The 20487-nt window shown below is 42.5% G+C and overlaps 1 protein-coding gene across 1 annotated transcript in view; it reads right to left on the bottom strand.

Moving 5' to 3' along the window:
• LOC106603469 (potassium channel tetramerization domain containing 7) overlaps positions 1-20487 on the bottom strand; it is a 65139-nt gene that overhangs the window by 28329 nt on the left and 16323 nt on the right. The window contains 5 exon segments of the mRNA XM_014197190.2: positions 272-380; positions 544-617; positions 824-898; positions 12144-12243; positions 17294-17371. Coding sequence (XP_014052665.2) covers positions 272-380; positions 544-617; positions 824-898; positions 12144-12243; positions 17294-17371 — 436 coding nt within the window.

Here is a 20487-nt window from a genome sequence, read left to right as displayed (position 1 = left end):
CTTTACAATGAAGATCTGTGAAGTTATTTTGATTTTTACGAATTATCTTTGAAAGACAGGGTCCTGAAAAATGGACGTTTCTTTTTTTGCTGAGTTTACATGCGTTGGGGAAACAGTAGACAAACAAACAGACAAACTAAACTCAGAAAATAAAACCAAAATAAATCAACCCATTCATGCGGTGTGTAACTATGTAGTCTGTAATGTTATCATGCACAATACCGTATCACAATTCCTGATAAGAGAATATCAGGAACACACACACACTCACAGATCTCCAGTTGTCTCTGGATGCGGCCCTTGCAGCGTTCCCGGTAGTCCGACTGCGTGGCGTTGTATGCCGACATCACCTCCACAAACTTCCGAGACAACGTGGAATGCTGACAGAGAATAATGCAGGATATTACATTGTCCATCAATAGTTAATGCTTTCCAATAATAACTAGACTTATACATACAGTACAACAGGGATGGCAACTCCGACCCTGAAAACTCTAGACTCAGTTTTGAAATTGCCTGCTATATACACACACCATAACCCACCTGTGTCTTACGTATCCTCAGATCTGCAGATGACCCGTTTAAAGCCTCCTCATGCTCCATGGACTGGTCAATGCCTGTAGGGAACAGAGAGAAAGAAGAAAGATTTATCTACCAGTACCACTACCATTTATTCAGATGATCTAATTAATGAAGAACCAGGTTTAGTTTGGTTTCTCTCCCCTCTCCATGCTAAATAATGCATTTGCCTGAATATTCTACCTTTAAATGTGACATAAGCTACAGCCAGATTCTATAAACAATGGTTGTGTTTGCAACATACCTTTTAACTTGGAGCGCACTTTGTTCGCAAACTTTTTTATGTCTGTCATCAGCTGTTCCAACTCTGCCTTCGTTTCTGATGAGAGAAACAGCAAAAACATCTGAATAATTGATTTATTCACGAAAATCCTGTTTCACATTTGTCCTATTCAGGTCAACACGATTGCAACATACGAGTTTCTTCTGTTTCTCCCAACAAAGCCATGACGTCCTCTTAAAAGGTCCAACGCAGCCGTTTTTATCTCATTATCAAGTCATTTCTAAAAGTGATGTAACGATTCACCGATAAACATTTGAATCAGTGCCAATGCATAAGTTACAAGTGTATCGGCCCCCGGACACCAAACCAATCCAAATGTAGCATTCATCAGAAAATGGATTCAAATGTTTTGCTCATGTTACATTCTTCATAGGTCTCATCTTTTGTGACAACTGATACGTCCTCTTCTTCAGTGTCGAACTGCATGTACCGGTGTTGACAACCCCAGGCAATATCACTACTGAAACTGAGCACTGTGCCTAGATTCGGGCACTAACCAACCTGCCCATCTGGTTATACCTGCTCATCTGGCTATATTGGCTTTACAATATATAAAACATTTTATTGTTCAGGTTCACAGTCAGCAATAGTTTTGCTTTAAACAATCAGTGTTATACGGTCATTTTTTGATATACAGGGTAAAGTAGATAATTTCATAAAGAGAACAGAAATCACTTTTGCGAGGAAAACTGCATGATTGTTTTCAATTTAAATGGTTACAAAGAAACAAAAATAGCTTCTTAGCAAAGAGCAATTTCTCAAGCAATACTTTTGCTAGGACTGTGGGAGTAGTCTGAGTGGGGAGGCTAAAACTGAAAACGAGTTGCTATTGGCAGAGAGGTTTGGAACTCATTTTTATTGGTCTATTGACTACACTGAACAAAAATATAAAATGCAACAATTTTACTGAGTTACAGTTACATAAGGAAATCAGTCAATTGAAACTTATTCATTAGGCCCTAATCTATGGACTTCACATGACTGGGAATACAGATATGCATCTGTTGGTCACAGATTTTAAATGTAACCTTACATTTTAACTAGGCAAGTCAGTTAGGAACAAATTCTTATTTACAATGACGGCCTACACCGGACGACGCTGGACCAATTGGGCCTCACCCTATGGGACTCCCAATCTCGGCCAGTTGTGATACAGCCTGGAATCGAACCAGGGTGCCCGTAGTGACGCCTCAAGCACTGAGATGCAGTGGCTTAGACCGCTGCGCCACTTGGGAGCCACAAAAGATTACTTTCAAAAAAAGGAAGGCGCGTGGATCATAAAACCAGTCAGCATCTGGTGTGACCACCATTTGCCTTAAACAGTGTGACACATCTCCTTGGTATAGAGTTGATCAGGCTGTTGTTTGTGGCCTGTGGAATGTTGTCCCACTCCTCTTCAATGGCTGTGAGAAGTTTCTGGATATTGGCGGGAACCGGAACACACTGTTATACACGTTGATCCAGAGCATCCCAAACATGCTCAATGGGTGACAAATCTGGTGCGTATGCAGGCCATGGAACAACTGGGACATTTTCAGCTTCCAGGATTTGTGTACAGATTCTTGACTGGATGTGCAGGTCCTGGGCTGGCGTGGTTTCTCGTGGTCTGCGATTGTAAGGCCAGTTGGACGTACTGGCAAATTCTCTAAAATGACGTTGGAGGCAGCTCATGGTAGAGAAATTAACATGAAATTATCTGGCAACAGCTCTGGTGGACATTCCTGCAATCAGCATGCTAATTGCACACTCCCTTAGACATCTGTGGCATTTTAGAGTCACCTTTTTTTGTCCCCAGCACAAGGTACCCCTGTGTAATGATCATGCCGTTGAATCAGCTTCTTAATATGCCACACATGTCAGGTGGATGGATTATCTTGGCAAATTTGAGAGAAATAAGCTTTTTGTGCGCATGGACAATTTTAAACATGGCACCAACACTTTACATGTTGCGTTTATATTTTTGTTCTGTATAATTTACCTCCTGGTTATGTCAGTAGGCAGAGCACAACTCTATCCGGGGTGTCTGAAGTGACACCTCTGGCACCGAGATGCAGTGCCTTAGACCGTTGTCCCACTCGGGAGCCCAAGTAGGCAAGTCATATTGACAAAGTTGTTGTGAAGATGGGGAGGGGTATGTCTGGTATAAAAATATGAGAGCATTTTTGACACAAAAATCAACTGTACTAGTTGTTAGGTCTTTGATCTTGTCCCATCTTGATTACTGTCCTGTAATATGGTAAGGTTCAGCAAAGAAAGACCTAGTAAAGCTGCAACTGGATCAAAAACAGAGCAGCACGCCTTGCCAACAACTGCACATACAGAACAAACATCAACAACATGCATGCCAGTTTTTCCCGGTTGAGGGTTGACGAGAGATGAAATTCTTCTCTTCTAGTTTTAATGAAAATTCCTGACTGTCTGCATAATTAAATAACGTTCAGCTCAGACACTCACATATTACCCACAATACATGCCACCAGGGGACTCTTCATAGTCCCCAAGCCCAAAAGAAATTCACGGCAACGCACAGTATTATAGAGAGCCATTATCGTATGGAACTCTCATCACCAATTACTCAATTTTATATCGTTGGATTTTAAATGTGTGCAACTGTCCTTCAGTGTCTATCATTGTACTGGTGTTTTGTTTGTCATGTTTTGTGCTTTTTTGTGGACCCCAGGAAGAATAGCTGCTGCCTCTGTAAAAGCAAATGGAGATCCAAATAAACTCCAAACACATTTTTGCTGAGAGGAACAGTTAGCTGGTTAAACAAATGTCAAGAAACCTTGCCAACGGCACTTGCCACACTGGTAGCCTATTCGTGGGTGCTTTTTCAAAGCATACAGTTGAAGTCGGAAGTTTACATACACCTTAGCCAAATACATTTAAATTCAGTTTTTCACAATTCCTGACATTTAATCATAGTAAAAATTCCCTGTCTCAGGTCAGTTAGGATCACCACTTTATTTTAAGAATGTGAAATGTCAGAAGAGAGAATTATTTATTTCAGCTTATATTTCTTTCATCACATACCCAGTGGGTCAGAAGTTTACATACAGTCATTTAGTATTTGGCAGCATTGCCTCAAATTGTTTAACTTAGGTCAAACGTGTCGAGTAGCCTTCCACAATAAGTTGGGTGAAATTTGGCCCATTCCTCCTGACAGAGCTGGTGTAACCGAGTCAGGTTTGTAGGCCTCCTTGCTCGCACACACTTTTTCAGTTCTGCCCAAACATTTTCTATAGGATTGAGGTCAGGGCTCTGTGATGGCCACTCCAATACCTTGACTTTGTTGTCCTTAAGCCATTTTGCACAACTTTGGAAGTATGCTTGGGGTCACATGGGTCCCGTGTGGCTCAGTTGGTAGAGCATGGTGTTTGCAACGCCAGGGTTGTGGGTTCGATTCCCACGGGGGACCAATACGGAGAGAAAAAATGTATGAAATGTATGCATTCACTATTGTAAGTCGCTCTGGATAAGAGCGTCTGCTAAATGACTCAAATGTAAAATGTAAAAATGTCGTTGTCCATTTGGAAGACCCATTTGCGACCAAGCTTCAACTTCCTGACTGATGTCTTGAGATGTTGCTTCAATATATCCACAAATTTTCCTTCCTCATTATGCCATCTATTTTGTGAAGTGCACCAGTCCCTCCTGCAGCAAAGCACCCCCACAACATGATGCTGCCACTCCCATGCTTCACGGTTGGGATGGTGTTCTTCGGCTTGCAAGCCTCCCCCTTTTTCCTCCAAACATAATGATGGTCATTATGGCCAAACAGCTCTATTTTTGTTTCATCAGACCAGAGCACATTTCTCCAAAAAAGTACGATATTTGTTCCCAGGTGCAGTTGCAAAACGTAGTCTGGCTTTTTTAATGGCGGTTTTGGAGCAGTGGCTTCTTCCTTGCTGAGCGGCCTTTCAGGTTATGTCGATATAGGACTCGTTTTACTGTGGATATAGATACATTTGTACCCGTTTCCTCCAGCATCTTCACAAGGGCCTTTGCTCTTGTTCTGGGATTGATTTGCACTTTTCGTACCAAAGCACAATCATCTCTAGGAGACAACGCGACTCCTTCCTGAGCGGTATGATGGCTGCGTGGTCCCATGGTGTTTATACTTGCGTACTATTGTTTGTACAGATGAACGTGGTACCTTCAGGCGTTTGGAAATTGCTCCCAAGGATGAACAAGACTTGTGGAGGTCTACAATTTTTTTTCTGAGGTCTTGGCTGATTTCTTTTGATTTTCCCATGATGTCAAGCAAAGAGGCACCGAGTTTGAAGGTAGGTATTGAAATATAAATCGACAGGTACACCTCCAATTGTCTCAAATGATGTCAATTAGCCTATCAGAAGCTTCTAAAGCTATGACATCTTTTCCAAGCTGTTTAAAGGCACAGTCAACTTAGTGTATGTAAACTTCTGACCCACTGGAATTGTGATACAGTGAATTATAAGTGAAATAATCTGTCTGCAAACAATTGTTGGAAAAATTACTTGCGTCATGCACAAAGTAGATGTCCGAACTGACTTCCCAAACTATAGTTTGTTAACAAGAAATTTGTGGAGTGGTTAAAAAACTAGTTTAATGACTACAACCTAAGTGTATGTATGTAAACTTCAACTGTATGTCAGATACTCCAGTGACTGTAATTGGCTCCAGTGTGTAATTGGCTCAATTTTAGGAGTTGAGAAATAAAGTTTAGATCATTTGAAAGATGTTCTCCTATTTTCTACTGTAGGGATGTAATACATTTTTTAAATGTATTATGTTGTTGCTAGTGATATTCTGAAAAACATTGGGGAGGGAAATTCATCTATTGCACGGATCCCCTGTAGTACCGCTGCAGACCCCCGGTTGAATACCCCCGGTTGAATACCCCCGGTTGAATACCCCTCCCCTCCCTCCCAGTTGATTGAAAAGGCCCTTCTGTTAACATAAAAAAGCCCTTCATTTTTAACACCCCAGCCATATCGCCGAAGCTTTTAACTACTTATACATCTTCCTAAGTGGGGTAAAAGATTCCTAAATAAACCATCAACTGGAAGATCAGCATTGCTTAGGTAGTGATGACCCTGTTCCTGTCCCACCCAGCAAGCTCCCAGCATCAGTCATCTTCTCAGTGGGCCACACAGACCACACCAGCCACACAGAGATATGGTAATTTCACCCTAGTTCTAAGCCCCACATATCGCTTTGGGCCAGATCTCCATAGATTTGATTTTAGACAAAATGTGGATTCCTGTCCTTTTCTCCAAATTGATCTGGAATGACTGGATAGGTGAAAGTAATGTGTGGGTTTAAGTTCCTACATCTATTCTCTTTTTTGAGTTCTGTATGTGTAAAGGAAACAAAGAGAGGAAGCTGGTTTAGACTATTGAGATGCACCCTTGGCATTTAATTCCCCTCCTTTTCTGTTTTTATCTCCTCCTAAAATGGAAGTCTGGAGTCAGTGGATAGCCCACATTACAGCCACTCATCAATTATGAATAGTAGAATAATAGCCCCAAAACCACCACTAGATCCCACAATAGCTTGTTAGTGTTCTGTCTATACACTCCTTGTAGTCCTCCTAATTTCCCGAAATCAGACTCAACGGGCATTGGGAGATTTTATTATCTCTTCCAGGGGCTGAGAGAAGAGATATTCACATAAGAGGCTCCATGTGGCTCCAAGACAGCTCTGTCTTCAGTGGGTGTGTGTGTCAGTGCGTGCATATGTGTTTGTATATAATTGCCATTTTTGGGAGTGTGCATATGTGTGTGTATGTAAAATGGATGGTAGGAATATGGAACATTAACCCTAACTCTTCTCGTTAATCACGCATCTGATTAGAATGTGGTTGCCATCTCATTTTAGCCCCGACACAGACAACTAATTTCTGCCTGCCGTGGCCCTGACAATGGGGTGCTTGAGTGTGTGACCCCGCCAAAACAAAGAGGTCAAGTTCATCTGTCACAGACGATGAAGTTGTATGAGTCAATGTCCCCATTGAAATGCTACTGACAATGGTCTTCTCTAACCTGCAATAAAGATGCAGGATTCTTCTCCTGCTATGACAGGGACCTCGGAGCACATAGACGTGTTAAGGCTTAGACACAGTACCAGTCAAAAGTTTGGACACACCTAGTCATTCAAGGGTTTTTCTTTATTTTTACTATTTGACATCTTTTATTCTACGAAGACATCTAAACTATGAAATAACACCTATGGAATCATGTTGTAACCAAAAAAAAGTGTTAAACAAAATCACAATATATTTTATATTTGAGATTCTTCAAAGTAGCCACCCTTTGCCTTGATGACAGCTTTGCACACTCTTGGCATTCTCTCAACCAGCTTCATGAGGAATGCTTTTCCAACAGTTTTGAAGGAGTTCTCACATATGCTGAGCACTTGTTGGCTGCTTTTCCTTCACTCTGAGGTCCAACTCATCCCAAACCATCTCAATTTGGTTGAGGTCGGGTGATTGTGGAGGCTAGATGCAGCACTCCATCACTCTCCTTGGTAAAATAGCCCTTACACAGCCTGGAAGTGTGTGTTGGGTCATTGTCCTGTTGAAAAACAAAATGATAGTCCCACTAAGCCCAAACCAGATGGGACGGCGTATCACTGCAGAATGGCGTGGTAGCCATGCTGGTTAAGTGTGCCTTGAATTCTATATAAATCACAGACAGTGTCACCAGCAAAGCACCCCCACACGTCCTCATCCATGCTTCACGGTGGGAACCACACATGCGGAGATCATCCGTTCACCTACTCTGCTTCTCACAAAGACACGGCGGTTAGAACCAAAAATCAACAGAACAAAAGGACAGATTCCAACCAGTCTAATGTCCATTGCTCATGTTTCCTGGCCCAAGCAAGTCTCTTCTTCTTTTTGGTGTCCTTTAGTAGTGGTTTCTTTGCAGCAATTCAACCATGAAGGCCTGATTCACACATCTCCTCTGAACAGTTGATGTTGAGATGTGTCTGTTGCTTGAACTCTGAAGCATTTATTTGGGCTGCAATTTTTGAGGCTGGTAATTCGAATGAACTTATCCTAATGAACTTATCCTCTGCAGCAGAGGTAACTCTGGGTTTTCCTTTCCTGTGGCGATCCTCGCCAGTTTCATCATAGCGTTTGATGGTTTTTGCGACTGCACTTGAAGAAACGTTGAAAGTTCTTGACATTTTCCGGATTGACTGACCTTCATGTCTTAAAGTAATGATGGACTGTCGTTTCTCTTTGCTTATTTGAGATGTACTAGCCATAATATGGACTTGGTCTTTAACCAAATAGGGCTATCTTCTGTATACCACCCCTACCTTGTCACAACACAACAGATTGGCTCAAACGCATTAAGGAAAGAATAACTTTTAACAAGACACACCTGTTCATTGAAATGCATTCCAGGTGACTACCTCATGAAGCTGGTTGAGAGAATGCCAAGAGTGCAAAGTTGTCATCAAGGCAAAGGGTGGCTACTTTGAAGAGTCACAAATATAACATTGATTTTTATTTGTTTTACACTTTTTTGGTTACATGATTCCATGTGTTATTTCATAGTTTTGATGTCTTCACTAGTCAAAATAAACTCAAATGAGTAGGCGTGTCCAAACTTTTGACTGATACTGTACACCCAGATGACATGTTGAGACAATGGGTTGGAAGAAATCTTGCCTAAATCGTCATATCATCAAATAACATGTCCCATGCTTCTCTCTCTCTGTGTAGCGCTAGGCTTGTACAAACTGCCCTTTCGATTAGGGCAGGGTGTCAAACTCATTTTGCCCTGCGGACTGCATTCGATCTTCCTGAAAATATGTTGAACAAAATCCCTCATACTCACTGACGGTTGAAGAACAGAGTTGTTCTCTTCCACGGCACTGAAGTGACATCTAACAAGAACATGCTTCACTTTGATACCCCTTATACTGAAATAGAGACACCTCTCTTATGGCACCAAAACAGAGCAACACATTCAAGAATTTCTCTGTACTTCAGTGAAATGCCAAACATGTCACTGTGGATTCAATACACAGACACTTCCCTGCCAGCATGTTGCAGTACGCTAGCTAGAGTGCTTTGGTAATTATACCAATATTCATCTCATAAGATTTAATGGGAGACGGAATGTCATATCTTTCAAATTCTGGGGGAAAAATTCCCTATGGGAGTAGTCTATAATTAGAATGTATGAATATTTCACTTGACGTGTCTATCTGTCGAGGAATATAAAATCAGATGGAACTGGAGGACTTTCTTTTTCCATAAGAGTCTTAACCCCTGTAGTTCTTCTCAAGACTTTGAAATGAACCTCTCTGTAAGGCCAGACCTGACTGACCAATCAGAATGCACTGGATGTTAGTTCCTATTAGGAAAATCTCTTAACTTATAAGGACAAATTAATTGGCCATGTTTAATAGTTACCGGCACCTTAAACCCACTACAATTTGCATACCGCCCCAATAGATCCACAGATGAAGCAATCACCATTGCAATGCACACTGCCCTATCCCATCTGGACAACAGGAATACCTATGTTCATTAACTACAGCTCAGCCTTCAACACCATAGTGCCCTCCAAGCTCATCACTAAGCCCTGGGCCCTGGTTCTGAACCTCGCCCTGTGCAATTGGGTCCTGGACTTCCTGACGGGCCGACCCCAGGTGGTGAAGGTAGGCAACAACACCTTCGCTACACTGATCCTCAACACGGGGGCCCCACAAGGATGCGTGCTCAGCACCCTCCTGTACTCCCCGTTCACCCATGACTGCGTGGCCACACACGCCTCCAAATCAATCATCAAGTTTGCAGATGACACAAAAGTGGTAGGCCTGATTACAAACAACGATGAGACAGCCTATGGCGGAGTGGTGCCAAGAAAATAACCTCTTCCTCCACGTCAACAAAATGAAGGAGCTGATCGTGGACTTCAGGACACAGCAGAGGGAGCGCACCCTCATCCACAGGGCTGCAGTAGAGATGGTGAAAAGCTTCAGGTTCCTCGGCGTGCACATCACTGACAACCTGAAATGCTCCAGCCACACATATAGTGTGGTGAAGGCGAAACAGGGCATCTTCAATCTCAGGGAGGCTGAAAAAAATTCAGCTTATCCCCTAAGACTCTCACAAACTTCTACAGATGCACCATTGAGAGCATCCTGTCGGGCAGCATCAGTGCATGGTACGGCAACTGCACCGTCCGCAACCGCAGGGCTCTCCAGAGGGTAGTGAGGTCAACCCAACCGGGGGCACACTGCCTGCCCTCCAAGACATCTACAGCACCCAGTGTCACAGGAAGGCCAAGAAGATCATCAAGGACCTCAGCCAACCGAGCCACGGCCTGTTCACCCTGCTATCATCTAGAAGGCGGAGACAGTACAGGTGCATCAAAGCTGGGACCAGGAGACTGAAAAACTGCTTCTATCGCCAGTCCATCAGACTGTTAAATAGTCACCACTAGCCGGCCTCCACCCAGTACCCTGCCCTGAACTTTACTGTTATTAGCCGGCTACCACCCGGTTACTCAACCCTGCACCTTAGTGACTGCTGCCCTGTGTACATAATCATTGAACACTGGTCACTTTAATAATGTTTGCATACTGTTTTATACACTTCGTATGTATATACTATATTCTAGTCAAGGCTCATCCTATAACTACTGCAGTACACATATTTTATATGAATATATTGTCCATAATGTCTATGCACACCACCATATACATATATATTATGGACTCTGACATTGCTCGTTCTTATATTTACATTTTTCTTAACTTCTTTCTATTAGATTTTTTGGATTTTCAATGCATTTCAACTCCATTCACATAATGGGCAACTCTCCACTTCAATTCAACAAGTAAATTCTCAAAATCCTGAACAGAGTTTGAGGTTTGAACAACTATTGTTCCAGAGAGTCTCCTCTCTTTTTCACACACTACCTGTGCTGCTATCACTGATAAGAAAACTGTAGGTGTGTGAATATTTATGACTAGGCTGTAATGAGAAAGGGAGGTTCAGAGGTGGTCTGCACTACCTATGACTGTGTGTGTGTAGGAGGCAGATAGGGGTGATAACCTTTCACAAAAGTCTCTCCCAACTCTATGGTGTCCAATCAAAACCCCATCTTTTGACCAATGGGTAAAATTATATAATAAACATGTTAATTGTGTAGATAATCTGCTAAGAAAACCAATCGCCCAAACCACATTAAAAAAAATTACAAATATAACAACCTTAATTTAACTAGGAAAGTCAGTTAAGAACAAATTCTTATTTACAATGACGGCCTACTCCGGCCAAACCCGGACGACGCTGGGTCAATTGTGCGCCGCCCTATGGGACTCCCAATCACGGCTGGACGTGATACAGTCTAGATTTGAACCAGATACTATAGTGACGGCTCTTGCACTGAAATGCAATGCCTTAGACCGCTGCGCCACTTGGGAGCCCAAGTCGCTATCATAATCTGTTCAAAAGTGAGAGTTTTTACCCTGGTAGGATGGCCAGAATTAGGGTGACTAAATCAAGAATCTGGAAAATTGCATTGCGTTAGCTAGGCTGGGTCATGGCCTGTATTCTGTGCAAGAATTAAGTCTACAGGCTACCTGACAGGCACATTTTCCTGTTAAAGTCGCAATCTTTCTTCTGGAATCCGCAGGACATAAAACAATATAGAAGTAAGATAGAAATTGACTTTGAGACATCACGTAGTATTTTCATATTTTAGTATACACTTTTGATATTAATTCAAGATTCCTGTTCTTTATCGAAGATATATCACAAAAATAAGCGCATCTCTGTGAAATGTCAACAGAGCACTGAGAGTATACCAAGCTTTTTATTTTCAAAGACTTTTACATTTAATTCAGCTCGTCTTTAGCTTTTTGTGACCCGCGGAAACAACTTTAAACTTTAAAGACGACTACAAAATGTAAAATCCTCAAAAGTTGTTACGAGAAACCTGCACTGCTATGTCAGAGTCCGGTGGTTATTATCAGATGTATTAGGAAACGAAATCCGACTTTTCGGATATACTGTAATGATATGTTTGAGAAAGACCCCACTAAACGATCCCGAACATGAATAATCATATTTGTCTTGGTAAAATGTATTTTATTACATAAGGAAGTGAAATTTCATAATCAAAGTGCGTTTTCACCCACTCCGGGCAGAGTGGGTGGACACCCTACCAACTAATTTCATGACCTGTGGAGGTTACCACCCACCCTCTCCCTTGTTCTCTCTCTTATTCTTTCATCCAGGGAGAAAGAGTAGAGAAGAGTGACTTACTTTCGTCAGGATTCGGGGCGGCCAAGATGGCGCTGTGTTGTCTCTTTACCTCCTCCACCTTCTCTGAGAGCTCCTCGATGAAGCCTCGGATCTCCTCCACCTGGTACAGCAGAGAGGGAGACAATATACAACAAGCCCCCATATGACACTCCTCACCACTTCATAAGCAATGAGAATACAAATGCATGTTCATTCAAAATGGGTTGGTCCTAGAATACACCAACACCTTAAGGAGGCCTTCCACAATCAGACCAGGTAATGATGTAGGACCCAGAAAGATGGCAATAACAAAAATCATGAAATCTATACTTCATATGATTTGTTTGAAAATGTATCATGTAGCTGTTGGTACAAACGTGTTATAGCTTCACTCGGATTTGGGGAGCCAAAAATCTGTTAGCACGTTAGATGCCAATTGCCTAATTTTAAACAGTGAAGCTAAAAATCAAGCTTTTTACTAGACATGGCCTGTGTACTGCCACTTCTGTATGCTGCTTAGTATACAGCGAAGCCCAATATAATTGTCATACACCGAGTGTACAAAACGCTGCTCTTTGACTGACCAGGTGAATCCAGGTGAAAGCTATGATCCCTCATTGATGTCACCTGTTAAATCCACTTCAAATCAGTGTAGATGAAGAGGAGGAGACATGTTAAATAATGTTTTTTAAGCCTTGAGACAATTGAGACATGGATTGTGTATGTGTGCCATTCAGAGGGAAATTGGCAAGACAAATGATTTAAGTGCCTTTGAACAGGGTATGGTAGTAGGTGCCAGACACACTCAAACCAGTGTGCCAAGAACTGCAACGCTGCTGGGTTTTTCACACTCAACAGTTTCCCATGTGTATCAAGAACAGTCCACCAGCCAAAGGACATCCAGCCAACTGTGGGAAGCATTGGTGTCAACATGGGCCAGCATCTCTGTGGAATGCTTTCGACACCTTTTAGAGTTCATGCATGGAGCCCACCAGACAAGCTGAATAACTTCTATGCTCGCTTCGAGGAAAGTGACACTGAAACATGCATGAGAGAATCAGCTGTTCCGGACAACTGTGTGATCATGCTCTGCGCAGCCGATGTGAGTAAGACCTTTAAACAGGTCAACATTCACAAGGCCGCAGGGCCAGATGGATTACCAGCACATGTACTCCGAGCATGCACTGACCAACTGGCAACTGTCTTCACTGACATTTTCAACCTCTCCCTGTTGGAGTCTGTAATACCAACATGTTTCAAGCAGACCACCATAGTCCCTGTGCCCAAGAACACCAAGGTAACCTGCCTAAATGACTACTGACCCGTAGCACTCTCATCCGTAGCCCTGAAGTGCTTTGAAAGGCTGGTCATGACTCACATCAGAAATCCGAGACCCACTAAAATTTGCATACCGCACTAACAGATCCACAGATGATGCAATCTCTATTGCACTCCACACTGTCCTTTCTCACCTGGACAAATGGAACATCTATGTGAGAATGCTATTCATTGACTACAGCTCAGCGTTCAACACCATAGTGCCCTCAAAGCTCATCAATAAGCTAAGGACCCGGACTAAACACCTCCCTCTGCAACTGGATCCTGGAATTCCTGACGGGCCGCCCCCAGGTGGTAAGGGTAGGTAACAACACATCCGCCACACTGATCCTCAACACAGGGGCCCCTCAGGGGTGCGTGCTCAGTCCCCTCCTGTACTCCCTGTTCACTCATGACTGCATGGCCAGGCACAACTCCAACACCATCATTAAGTTTGCCGATGACACAGTGGTAGGCCTGATCACCAACAACGAGACAGCCTATAGGGAGGAGATCTGAGACCTGACCGTGTGGTGCCAGGATAACAACCTCTCCCTCAACGTGATCAAGACAAAGGAGATGATTGTGGACTACATGAAAAGGAGGACCAAGCACGCCCCCATTCTCATTGACGGGGCTGTAGTGGAGCAGGTTGAGAGCTTCAAGTTCCTTGGCCTCCACATCACCAACAAACTAATGGTCCAAGCACACCAAGACAGTCGTGAAGAGGGCACAACAAAACCTATTCCTCCTCAGGAGACTGAAAATATTAGGTTGTACAGCTGCACCAGAGAGCATCCCGACGGGTTGCATCACTGCTTGGCCTCCGACTGCAAGGCACTACAGAGGGTAGTGCGTACAGCCCAGTACATCACTGGGGCCAAGCTTCCTACCATCCAGGACCTCTATACCAGCCGGTGTCAAAGACTCCAGCCACCCTAGTCATGTTCTCTCTGCTATCGCACGGCAAGCGGTCCTGGAGTGTCAAGTCTAGGTCCAAGATGCATCTAAACACCCCCCCGGTCATTAGACTCCTGAACATCTAATCAAATGGCTACCCAGACTATTTGCACTGCCCCCCCCCCCTTTTACGCTGCTGCTACTCTATCATCATCATCATCATCTATGCATAGTCACTTTAATAACTCTACCTACATATTACCTCAACTAACCGGTACCCCCTGTATATAGCCTCGCTAATATTATTTTGCTGCTGCTCTTTAATTATTTGTTACTTTTATTTCTTATTTTTTGGTGGTATTTTTCTTAAAACTGCATTGTTGGTTAAGGGCTTGTAAGTAAGTATTTCACTGTGACAAATATAATTTGATGCCCCGGCAAATTGAGGCTGTTGAGGGCAAAAGGGGGTGCAACTCAGTATTAAGTTCCTAATGTTTTGTACACTCAGCGTATATGTCAAACAGTATCGGGCCCATTCCATTCAAACTCTCAGAGCAGACTACACTTTGTTATGGGCCTCAGTGATGTCATCAGTGTGCGTCTATAGGGAGCTGGTCTAAATATCACTCCTGGTGGAGAAAGACAGAGAGATATGTGATTCTCAGCGAAGTTTGGTGCTACTCTACAGCTCAGCTAATATTTAAGGGTTCCGCTAGTTACCCCGTACATCAACTCAGTACTGGTACTCCCTGTATATCGCCATGTTATTTTTACTCGTTATTCACTGTGTGTCCCTCATGTCAATATTTTTTGTGTTTTTTTATCTTTAACTCTGCATTGTTGGAAAAGGACCCATAAATAAGCTCAGGCACTATATCTGGGCAGCCTGATGAGAAAATGCCTGTTAAAGTACAGTGAGGCAATGCCAGGAAGACTTCAAAGGAAAGAGAGGAGAGAGAGAGCAGATGGGGTTTAAGTTATTATACCATCACAGTCTCTGAGGAATAAGGTGCATCTAAATCCAATTCATGGATTTATTTATCGACCTTTATTTGATCAGGTCTGTTAATTGAGAACTCATTGTCTTCAGAACATGGAAAGGAGTTGAACCATAGCGACTTATGTTTGATGGCTTGATGATTTTAATGTGCATCTTGAAAAGCCTGCAATTGGGAGCCCAAGACTTTGCCTACACTGAGATGTGTTGACTTCAGAGCTCAAAGGCTGAGCGCGAATACGACAACCCCGCTGCTTCACGCATAATAAGGGCCTGTTCAACTATGAAAGTAGCTAGTGTTAGAAACTGGATCAACTCCAGCTGAATTACAGTAGACATCCTCAACTCAGAGTCAGCAATAATTACAGGCGATGGTGAAGAAAAACAAGTAGGTCAGTTCTGGTTGCCATACCTTAAAACCAGTTGAACTGACAGCCGTTTTGCACTGTGTCACTGTGGTTTTAGTCAATCTAACAAGAGGGCAATATTGTATTCATGTAGTAATGTTTCCCCCCCTAGAAAGCTATGGTCTTTGACTTTCACCTGGAATTGTTTATCTATGTCTGGGAAGGAAAAAAAAAAACATTTCAATCTATATGATCTAGTACACAAAAAAAGTATAATAAAATGTATAGAAATATGATGTTGATGATAAAAACATAAATGAATAAAGCTTTTCATACTTTGTAATATTTCCATATAGTTATAATCTGTTTTAGAAACATCTACCCAAAATATTGAACCTTCTTTATGACTTTACCAAACATATCATGACATTAGGGAGTGTCAAAATGTGTTACATTTGTGAACGTCTAAATCAACATTTGGGCCATTTAAACAGTGTGTGTTCCTCATATAGACAAGGAGAGGAGGGCTATGTAAAGGCCTCCATTTTGCCGTTCTGAGCATATGCAATGTGTCTGCCACCGACGTAAAACAAATGTTTGACTTCCACACAAAATTCCTTCTTTACTTCTTTTAGGTTTAATAAGGAAGTGTGTACATTGCATTCTTTATCGTAGAGCTATGAAAGTTATGTATTTAGATCTGCCTGTTCGAGACAAAGTCAGCGATTGCTTTGCCATGTCTGTGCCGTGAAGCAGTCGAGCAGGATAAATGTTTTTCTAAGGACCGCCCCTTTGACGTAATGTTGCAGTGAAGTGAAATAAATGGATGTAATGATGCAGCCGACCACCAGAGGGAGGCGAATAAACGTTTATTCGACAGAGGACGTTGACAGTTCTAGGAAGGTATGGATAGCTATCTTCTGACTTATAAAACATAGGGAAATCAACAAAATAAGTAATGTAAACATACAAATTTTTTTTTTTTAAAGTAATTCTAGTGCCGATTTTGGGGACTGTTAAGAGTAGCTAGTTGGTCAACTCCATGCCAGGATTCTAGACGCCAGATGTTCACCATGAAAAAGCCAGACCTGCACAGCAAGGTGGATGCATGAGGCTCACATTCCATACCAAAAGTGGCCCAGCAGCTACGGGAACTTATAATAGGGCCACATACCTCAAGTCAGAGCTTGCCCATATGACACAAGTTGCTGTGCCGACACTGAGCCATACATGTGCCACCAAACAACCAGATCTGGCCCACAGTCGTCTACTGTCTGGGTTAGGATTAAAACTGGGTGAAAGAGTAAATGCAAAATGGTGGGAGGGGAAGGCAAGCCAAACGTTGCTTCAACACATTGTTATCTAACCTCAAGTACAAGTTTCTTGTTAGTAACTTTAGAGATATGAAGCTAATGGGACCTCTTAGCTAAAATAAAAGGATTTCAGTAGAGATATGAAAATGTTGATATGAACAATGTTTTGAATAATTTATTGGACCTCTGAAAATCTGATTTAGTTGTGCAGTGCCTGTGCAGACTTTGCGTACATACAGAGAGCACTCGTCGCTCTCATACCATGCACACACACAAAGACAGAAATCTGGGGCTTACCTGTACAAAGAACTCATCCATAAATCGATCTTTTTCCATGTTGACTGCCACATCATCCTCTTCCTCAGTCTCCTTCCCCTGAAGGTACAGAGACAAAGAAATATTAACAGAACAGAAATGAATACATTTTCAAAATGTGGATATAGAAAAGCATCTAGAACGTATCGGCGACCATCTGCAAATTGCCTGAAAAACGAATTTAAAAAAATGAATTGGCAACTTCCACATTTGACATGCCTTGTGCCAACCCTACCAGCTAATCTTGTCAACAACAAAGCAAATAAAATCTTTGCAGCCAGCAAAAAAGGCCTGTGATGACACAGGATCCAATTGATCCTCAAAAAGAAGGAAGGGGGGGGGGCTCTCTCTGGGAGAAACGTGAAGAAAAAGGGCTATCATTATCACAGAGGCCTTGGCAGCTGGGGGTGGATGCAATGAGTCCTAAAAAGCATGAATGTTTAATTCCTCTCCCAGAGAGGATCCTTGGGGAGGTTCAGGATATGGGCACAGGGTCAGGGTTCAAAGTTCACCTCCCCTGTATGCTGTTATATCTTATTGTTTGAATTCATGGGGCATATGGAAGATTTGACGACTGTTCATTAATGCCACTGGAACAATAAAGGGAGGGGAAAGGTTACGGTTTAAACAGGAGAGGGCTGCTGCTGTCAAATTAAGTATGATAAATCATAAAAATACCATAGTATGCGGACAATAGGCTAATTGCTCTGAAGATCCCTTCTAAATTGCCGCTGATGGGAAGAATAAAATATTACTAGATATTTGGACTTTAAAAGTATGGACAAAAAATGTGTTCACTTAATGCCAATGGTCGATTACCAAATAGTGTTTTGTATGACAGCTGTCCATAAATATCATAAATCTACATTGTAAGAGACAAGGTCTAAACCTGATTATAAATCAGGGCCTAAATACAATTCACTCAGACAGACCCTTGTGATTGAAGTCACACGGATCAATGACGACGTTTGTATACATAGAAATGCTAATTATTGACATAAGCGCCTTTGCTGTCATGCAGCTTGAATCAGTCCATACATCATTCCACCCATACAGATATCCACTCATTTCCCATTCCCACTTACCTCAATAATGCTGTTGAGAAGCATTAGCCAGCCGCAGAATGATATTATCCTTCATGAACATCACCTTAAAACTAGCCTGGCATGCCAGGATTCGGACGCCTTTAATGGCATCAAGACATCAAGGCTAACGAACGAGCAAGAAAGCAGCGTAAGGTAGATGAAATTATATCATTCCAAAGACATCCAGCAAATAGGAGCAAAACACAATTTCCAGAGAAAGGCTATTGATGCCATTGTAAAACCTGCTTATCTAGAATTACCAGCATGTTGGATTTACAATTGACTAATAAATAGTAACAAACAAGGCTAATTTAACTATTTGCATTAACAGAATTATTTGAGTTTGTGAGATTTTCTCAAGGTATGTATTTTATAATAAAATCTTCAAAATGTAATCAAGATCTGAGTACTAGTAAGGCACATATGTGATTCTTTGTTCCATGACAAAACACATGTACAGGACACTTGAGAGTTGACAACCAGAGAGGTATCAATTTTCATAAGGGAGGTGGAGGATGATGAATGTAATAGTCCCCATGGAAATAGTGGGTTAGTGTTCACCGTGGCACACTCATCCAGCTCCTACACATGGGCTTTGGGAGGGCACAGGGAAGGCAGACAATAGTTTGCACCTCCATGCTGCTACACCATAGTCATTACAGCCATCAGCCCACACTGACACCACGTTATCTCCAGTCGCATACACGACCTCCACACACAAATATACACTCACAAGCAAACACCCTCCACACACACCAGAGAGGGAGAGACATAAAGAGGGGGCACCACTACAGCCCCCCCCCCCTCTCTGGTGAGCGAGGACATGCATTCTCACAGCCCGCCATTCTGCCGACTCACTCTAACTCCAGCTCCATCTGCACTAGAAACACACTCAGAGAGAGAGCCACCAATGCTGGCACTGGCAAGTGTTACATAATATGTCAAGTGGAACCTTCAACAATCACTGAAAATGTAATAGCTGACTGAAAAGCAGGCTTACGGATATTATCCAGACAACATGTAAGCATTATATTCTAACCAAGTACTGGTCATAGCCAGTCTGACCACCATAAAACTACAAACTGGATAATCTCATTAGTTAATACTGTGGCTGTTCTACCATCTACGAGAGACCCTCAAGAAGTATCTAGAGGTTTTCGGACTGGGCAGGGCACCAATTGCCTAAGCCAATGGTCATGATACATCTCAAACAACTGATAGGACTTTGGTGTAGCACTATAATATACAATCAGTACAGTGTTTTTATGTCCACCCACGCTAGTACGCTTTTTGAGTGAAATGTCTGTGTGATGATTCGACTCCACTACAGGGGTTACTCTCAGACCCGTCATCAGTCAGATGCATACAGCACATGGCCCAGGTGTTTAATTGTGCATAGCCCCCTTGGCGGGCTACAGGATCTGAATACACAATACCATCTCTGCCCAAGTCCATTGGCTCCCTTTGGTCTGAAAAACAGCTAATTCAATGTGTAATGGTCATTGACAGAATCCACGCACACAGAGCCACAGCATGTCTTCCTTCACTGAACAACTCAGTACCAGCATTGAGTGAAGATGAAATTAGACTGTGCCTAATTTGGGAAGAAACTGGACAGTGCATTAATTTGGGATTAAAGTGTAGCTGGATCACACAACAGGTGGCTTGGGGCATGGATTCATCTCACAATAAGATTACTATAGATGTGGCAAGGTCACCATAGTACGTTTTTCTGACTTCGCCACACGTAGAATGCCTAATGTAAACAAATCAATGAAGTTCATATTTCAGTACCATGAACAGTGACAGAATCCCACAATTTTGAAGTTCAGCACCACAAAAGAGTGGACAGCAACTGCAACTATGCCTTGCAGTGAATATGAGAGAAAATATCACCATCCAGTCACGCCATGCTGCTTGTCGTCCTGTGGTGTTTAACAGCCACAGCAGCATGATGTTCCACTGTGAAATGTTTTGTTTTAATAGCAGCAATCTGTAGAGCCTGAAATGGATGTGAACTGAATGCAGATGTTTAACAATGACTGGGCAGTCATGTTTAGCACAGAACTGGTGTTGAGACTGCAGAGAATG

This window comes from Salmo salar, chromosome ssa04 (genome assembly GCF_905237065.1).
Source record: "Salmo salar chromosome ssa04, Ssal_v3.1, whole genome shotgun sequence".
NCBI classification, from domain to species: domain Eukaryota; kingdom Metazoa; phylum Chordata; class Actinopteri; order Salmoniformes; family Salmonidae; genus Salmo; species Salmo salar.
The sequence above is the reverse complement of the archived record's forward strand: the minus strand, read 5'-3'. Positions and strand labels throughout refer to the sequence as shown.